At 35.1% G+C, this 7,457-nt stretch overlaps 1 protein-coding gene and 1 long non-coding RNA gene across 2 annotated transcripts; one reads left to right on the top strand and one right to left on the bottom strand.

Annotated features, from left to right (window-relative positions):
• Positions 1-1,124: 1,124 nt before the first annotated feature.
• LOC134238422 (uncharacterized) lies at positions 1,125-1,854 on the top strand. The gene is made up of 3 exons (XR_009986012.1): positions 1,125-1,305; positions 1,465-1,559; positions 1,690-1,854. It is a non-coding gene; the product is annotated as an uncharacterized LOC134238422 (long non-coding RNA).
• A 2,390-nt stretch (positions 1,855-4,244) lies between these two features.
• On the bottom strand, positions 4,245-6,556 carry LOC134238421 (zinc finger protein 862-like). Its single transcript, XM_062720551.1, has 2 exons — positions 5,154-6,556; positions 4,245-4,880 (listed from the first exon to the last, which is right to left on the bottom strand). Exons 1-2 carry the CDS (start codon positions 6,339-6,341, stop codon positions 4,650-4,652), a joined length of 1,419 nt encoding a protein of 472 aa, XP_062576535.1. The 5' UTR covers positions 6,342-6,556; the 3' UTR covers positions 4,245-4,649.
• Positions 6,557-7,457: the final 901 nt, after the last annotated feature.

Genomic DNA, 7,457 nt, shown 5'->3' with positions numbered 1-7,457 from the left:
TATGAACATTGCTTCTAGTCCCTGTGGATCTTACAGCAGTTTACAGAACTGGGTGCAGTCTCGTTCTCTCAATCCCCTCCAGTTGCCCTCCCCACACGATGTGATCACGTACTTTGATAATAATCAAGTATTGGCGGGGAACTTGACCTTTACCACAGTTGTTCATTTCTTATACCCTCTTTCTCAACTGCAAATAAATTTTGATCCTTTTCCTAGACACTGGTTATATTCTCAAACATATCAAATTCAGTTGACAAATTATTTAAATTATTTGAAGATGCAGACTCACACTTTAGACACTCTAGACAAAATTTTATTTCGGACCGAATTCAAATTATAATTAACGAACAGCAAGAAGGACTTACATCATTAGAAGACCATATACTGTACAAAAAATACAAAGAAGAAAGAGGGCCAAGATTGACAGCAGCCAAGAAGCGAGCAACAGCAAGACCAAACAGGACCCCTATAATTGCATGCCGCATTACCATCCTGGTTCTACAGAAATTATAATGGGTGTATACAAATCAATAGTAATGCACTTTAACCCCCCCCCCCTCCTTTCACACACACATGCAATTTTGTAAATATAAAATACATGAATTAAAGAATAAAAGAGAAAAAAAAATTAAATAAGTACTAATACGACCTTTTTGAAATTAATTTACATAAAGAAAAAGCAGTCATTTCCTACTGTTGATTCGTAAAAAATGCCAATAAACACCATACAAATACTATATAGTTTTAATATACCTTATTTGAAACAGGGTACCCTGTTCTTGTAAATCCTTGCTCCTACACAGCAGTAAAGGAGGTATTGGAGGATATTCTCAGGGGCACTGGGGTTCCAGATACTCAATATATCAGAAGAATAATGAAGAGAATAATATTCTGTAAAAACTGCAATTTGTAGCAGGGTTCATTTTTGTTTAACAGCTTTTTTATTACATTTTATTTCGTATTATTACTACCAATTACTGCTACCCTTTGTTACTGTTATGCACATGGTTATCTTGTACTTGTAAGTAATTGTAACATTTTAAAAAAAAAAGGAAAAAAATAATAGAAGTCATTTAGGCTATGATTTGATAATAACAATCCAAATGAACATGTTTTGCTTTTTAATTCTCCTTCACTCAGTCTTTGTTTGAATATTTTTAGACGAGCTGATCGCCAACCAGGAGATCAGCATGATCGTATCTGCTCCTGCCACTTTAAGGATGGTAAGAAGGAGGGGGATCCTGCATATTTTGCATGGAATGAAGGAAAGGGCATGGATTTCTCTGATCCTGAATGTACAAAAAGGTGAAATTATTTTTCAAAATATGACATCTTGTTTTTGGATGGTGGGTGGATGGGGTTTAATTGAGAATATTTTACTAAAAATCTTTAAAAGGGTACATGAATAAACAGAGTAGCTTATAACTGAATAAAAAATAATTCGAGTTTAATTATTTTACAAAGGAGGAAAAAAACTCAAAAGTGAGGAGTCCCTGTCATCTTCACAGATGGACCAGTTGCAGATTCCACAAGCACCAAAATGTCAAGATCAAGAAAAAGTAAAGCTCATATAAAACACCATTGATGTCAAATGACCAACACTAAAACATTTTCAAAAATTTTTAATAATAGAACAGTTCTTTAAACTGTACATTGAATTACTCATGATATTCACAGTATATTTTCAAGTTGATATCATAGCACAACTACTTAGTATCCTGCACATTTAACTGTACTCAACAAATGCAGCGCCTCTCAACAGAAATACAACACCTGGAAAAGGAATTGCTTGCCCTAAAAATAGAGTCTAGTAAAAGGAAGCCAATGTCAATTCACGATATTAAAGACAACGAAGAAAAGGTACATTTAAAGGAATTCCCATTGTGATTTCTTACTACCTAGTACCTAACAATTTCAATAAAACTTGTTGCCGTTGAAGGATGAACAACTTAGATTGACTGTTGTGTGAACATGTTTTGTTATTATCGTTGAGTTCATAATATACAATTTAAAACTAGAACTGTCCAAACGGGACAAAATACCCCCCGCTGGGTTTTTCAGAGGTAAGTTCTTCCATAATAAAGATATGTATCAAACACGAATTATGAAATTTTTATTCCAGTAACATTGAACTTCTCCAAATGACCTTGGGTTAAGGTCATGACACACCCTTGGGTCATTGGCAATCTTTGAGTGAAATGAGAACCTACCAAATTTTTCCATAAGAAAGATATAGACAGGACACGAATTATGAAATTTTTCTTTCAATGACCTTAAACTTCCCCAAATGACCTTGGGTCAAGGTCATGACACACCCTTGGGTCATGGGCAATCTTTGTGTGAAATGAGAACCTACCAAGTTTATCGATAAGAAAGATATGGACCGGACATCAATTATTAAATTTTTCTTCCAGTGACCTTGAACTTCTCCAAATGACCTTGAGTCAAGGTCATGACACTCCCTTGGATCATGGGCAATCTTTGTGTGAAATGAGAACCTACCAAGTTTATCCATAAGAAAGATATGGACCGGACACAAATTATGAAATTTTTCTTCCAGTGACCTTGAACTTCCCCAAATGACCTTGGGTCAGGGTCATGACACACCCTTGGGTCATGGGCAATCTTTGTGTGAAATGAAAACCTACCAAATTTATCCATAAAAGATATGTATCTAACATGATTTATGAAATTTTTCTTCCATTGACCTTGAACTTCCCCAAATGACCTTGGGTCAAGGTCATGACACACCCTTGGGTCATGGGCTATCTTTATTTGAAATGAGAACCTACCAAGTTATCCATAAGAAAGATATGGACCGGACACGAATTATGAAATTTTTCTTCCAGTGACCTTGAACTTCCCCAAATGACCTTGGGTCAAGGTCATGACACACCCTTAGGTCATGAGCAATCTTAGTGTGGAGTAGTAGATTCTAATGTCCCTCTGTAAGAAAGATATGGACCGGACACGATTGCACAGACAGACGGACAGACAGACGAACAGACGGACAAGGTGATTCCTATACAGGGTTTAAACTTAACTCAAATTTTCACTAGCCATGTGGGCCCCTAAATTTTCAAATTTGGGGGCCCACAGCCAAATTTATTAGCCCACACACCAATTAATTGTGCAAAATTTAATTTGTGTAAAAATAAATCACAAACAACATATTTTGAATATTCTATTACTAGTTCTTGCTCATTATGAATATTCTATTTCTAGTTCTTGTTCAATCTCAACACTGTCCAGTATGTCTTGAATAGATTCAATTTCAGTGTCAGAGTCTTCTCCAACAAGTTCATCAGTCTGAAGAGGCTGTACAACAGTCACACTGACAACTCACAAGATCTGCATCACTTTCAACTTCAACTTCATCTTCATTTGTTTCCTGATCAATGCTTTCAGAGTCTGTTTTTCTTTTGCCTAAAGGAGTACATAAGGGCCTTCTGACCCTAAGGGATGCTGTATTCCATACAGTGATGGCATCATCAGGATTGAAATTTGTTATTGATGGGGAATGTAGTTTTATAATCATGCTCTGGTTAAGTAGTTCATTTCCCATCTTACTCCTTAGATTTGTCTTGATCAACTTAAGCTGAGAAAATCCTCTCTCAGCCTCAGCACTGGAAGGTGAGAGTGACAAAATTAAATCTATAAGTTCCAGAATATTTGGGAGATTTTCTCTCAGTTCATTGTTGATCATTTCCCAAGAGGCCTTTTCTCCATAATTGCTCATGTGCCTGAAATAATTAAAAAAATAATAATAATAATACACACATGCAGAATGTTCCAGAAATTTTCTGTTGACCAAACTAAAATATATAAGTTGAATAACTCAGCACAAATCCTACATTAAATGTACCTGTTCTGAACTTCTTTCTTTAAAAGAGTCCACTCTGTTACTACATCTTCAATCTTCACCCCAGATTCCTCCAAGACATCAGAGATGTGAGAGGTCAGATCATCAACTTCCTTATCTCCCCACACTACAAAAATATATTGCCAACTATTTATAACTCATAATTAAATACTTTAGAATTGTATTTAAAAAATGATGATTGTTGTTCACACAAATAAGACTATTTCTTTGCATAAAATTATTTAGTATATCATGAAGATTGAAACATATTTTTTAATTATTTTGAAAATTTTTATTTATTTTATTTTTACATTTGTCCAACATGAAGTACACTGGTATATTTATCAAGACAGAACATCAACAAAAAAACAACAGGGTAAAACTTTAACTGAAAAGTAAGTAAAAAATTCATTCAAGCTGCACAGTGGAAAACAAAATAAGAACCTGAAAAAAAAACATGTGTAAGTAAACCTTTCAAGTCATCCCAAGTAACTGGCCAAGATCTAAGATCTGCTATCCTGGTAGCTCTAACAATATTTTCTGCATCTCTGAAATCTCTAAAACGAGTTTCAAGACTTCCAACCACTGACTTGATGAACACCTCCTTTGAAAATTTCACAGGTCCTGACAAAGATACTCCTTCAAACTCTGATGTTCCTTGTATCTTGCTTTGGTAAGGCCCAACACTGATAATCCATAAGTTGTGTAATTTAATTACTTCTGAGTTATTCCTAAATGATTATAAATATAACTAAATAATATTTGATATTTAAGTAAATAGATTTCCTCACCTTGTTTTATACTTCTCGATGACCTCGATAGTAGAAGCTAGGACACAGTACAGACTTGACAGAGTGGTGTTGCGGTCTTGAAGAACCAGAGACATTCTTTTCAAAGGAGTGAAAATGTCCATCAAAAACAGAAGGAATTCAATGACATTTCGGGATTTCAAGAGAGATAGATAAGCTTTTGCTTTACTCTTGCTGTCACTTGAAACCCTCTCAGATGTTGTACCAATCTGTAATCATTTTAAAAAATTAAACATTATTGTTAATAAAAGCTTCATATAATAATTTTCTTTTTTTAAGTAATATGTTTGACAGTTGCAAACCCTGGTAAAAACAAAAATCCCAGTATGATGTAAATTGTTGATAAATAAAATGAGATTTTGAAATGCAAAAGCATAAATGAAAATTCAAAATAATGAGTTATTTTGGTCACTTATAGCATTAGCCCCTCACAGTAACTACTTAAAATCAATTCTGTTTTAAACATGATTTATTATAAGTACCTGTTCCAGGTGGGAAACAATAAACTTGTATGAACAAAGCAAGTGTTCAATGGCAGCTAATTGATGTCCAATCCACCTAGTTCCCCCCGATCGAGTTGGAATCATGAGTTTATCTTTCTCCTGCTTCAATGCTTCAAAGGAACGTTTAAGCATGGAGCGGTTCAAACTGCTGTTATGATAGAACAAATAAATTCCTTGCAGTAATACTCTAACTACTTTATCATACAAGGCATGCTTTTTAGCTGCATCTTTCAAACTAAGTTCGAGTCTGTGTGCCATGCAATGCACTACAACAATGGAAGGTTGAATTTTCTTTAAAAGTGCCCCTACACCATTCCTACAGCCAACCATAACACTAGCTCCATCACATGACAAAGAAACAACTTTACTTAAAAAGCAGTCAGATGATAGGGTTAAATTTGTTTCAATCAAACTCTTCAATCCATTAAGAATCCCACTTGCATCTGCTTTTTCTGTCTCTTGTACACCTAAAAAATACATCTGTATTTTACCATGTCTACATGTTCTTGCAAACCACATTTCCTGTTCTTTCACTGATGAATCTGTGGAACCATCACCTATGATACACAAATAATTAGTATTCAGAATGTCCATTTTCACTTTCTTGAATTCATCATCAGAAATGGCTTTAATGAAGGATTTTGCCGACATAATGTTTCTGTAAGTTTGTCCCACCTCAATTCCTTTAATCTCGTCTAATTCACATAACCAAAGATAGTCTGTTAACGGCCTGTTGTTCATAATTATCGAGTGACAATTTCGAAACATAATGCGCAACCTATCATGAATATCTTTATTCAGTGATTGTATTATCTTGACTGCCTCCGGTATTTCCTTGGTCTTCTGTTTGTGAATTTCAGCACAGTTTTTGTGCACCTTAGACTGTTCATGTTTCACGATAGAGTCTAATTTGTAAAGAGTACAACCTTTAGTAAAAGCCGAGGTTCCTTCATTTCCTTGATAAGAAACGCAGTGTGAGCAAATCATTCCTGTTTCTGTATCTGTCAGCCAAGGTCTCCCAATAACCCATGACTCTCTGAACTGTCTCTTCCTCTTTTTATCGTACTGTTTATAATATTCATCTCGTGATTCAGCTGATCTACTTCGCTTCTGAGACTGAATCTCTCCGATATTAAAAAACGCAGACAACTGCGTTTGCTTCGCCATCTTGATTTACTGTAGGTCATTGCAACGCTTTACGGTAAGCGAATAGTAAGGATCTGAGGGAGCGTTTAGGTCACATTGATTTCTGACATAACGAACCCGATAATATTATCTCGATATTAAAAGTTGGTTACCGAAATTTTCATTCGCCATGTGGGCGAACAAGTTTTGAAATTTACGGGCCCACACGAATTTTTACTCGCATTTGACGCGTGGGCGAGCGTTAAGTTTAAACCCTGCTATATACCCCCCAAACTTCGTTTGCCGGGGGTATACTGTAGATTGGCAAATAATCACGATGGTTTTAATTTCGCTATGTTCGCGGTTTATCATTTTTCCGCGAAATTAAACCCATCGTGAATTCTATTACTAGTTCTTAAAAATGTTTTAATGCTTATATAAATTTTTAATTAATTTCTTGTAGCGTGAAATTAAAACCATCGCAATTGGTACTTTTTGAGATATCGTGAAATTTTAACACCGTGGAATTAAAACGACTTACAGTATATATTCTTTTGTTAGCACAGAAGAATGTTTGGCAATTCCATTCTTTATTTGACTCTATATTTGGAAGAGGGTTTACTTATAATTTTAAATGTCGAGTTTCAAGTATATTTACCTTTAAAGTAAAACTCAACAAATTCATGTTTTCAACAATTTATCTAACAAAGACAAATGTTACATTTTGAGAATCATTTATGATTCTAAGTTTTGATATTCTTTTTTATGTAGTACATAGATTAAATTAGTCATCATTGCTATTTAAAATAGTCTTATAAGCCAGAAGTTTTCTGATTGATTGTGACATATCACATCATACATTTATAAGAATAACAGGAACATTCAACACGATTAACATGATTACCCATTTTTAGGTCACCTGAGTCACTCAGGTGACCTATTGCTATCTGTTTTTGTCCGTCGTCGTCCGTCGTTCGTCGTACGTCGTTCGTCGTTCGTCGTCAATCGGTCGTAAACTTTTGAACATTTTCAGCTTCTTCTCTGCAACCACTGAACCAATTGCAACCAAATTTGGCACAAAGCATCTATGGGTGAAGGGGAACAAAAATTGTGAATTTCATGATCCCTACCCCCCTGGGGCCTGGGGGGTGGGGCCAA

This window comes from Saccostrea cucullata, unplaced genomic scaffold (genome assembly GCF_032062105.1).
Source record: "Saccostrea cucullata isolate Sc308-1 unplaced genomic scaffold, CSIRO_AGI_Scuc_v1 ctg607, whole genome shotgun sequence".
NCBI classification, from domain to species: domain Eukaryota; kingdom Metazoa; phylum Mollusca; class Bivalvia; order Ostreida; family Ostreidae; genus Saccostrea; species Saccostrea cuccullata.
This window is presented reverse-complemented; position numbering and strand designations above follow the sequence as displayed.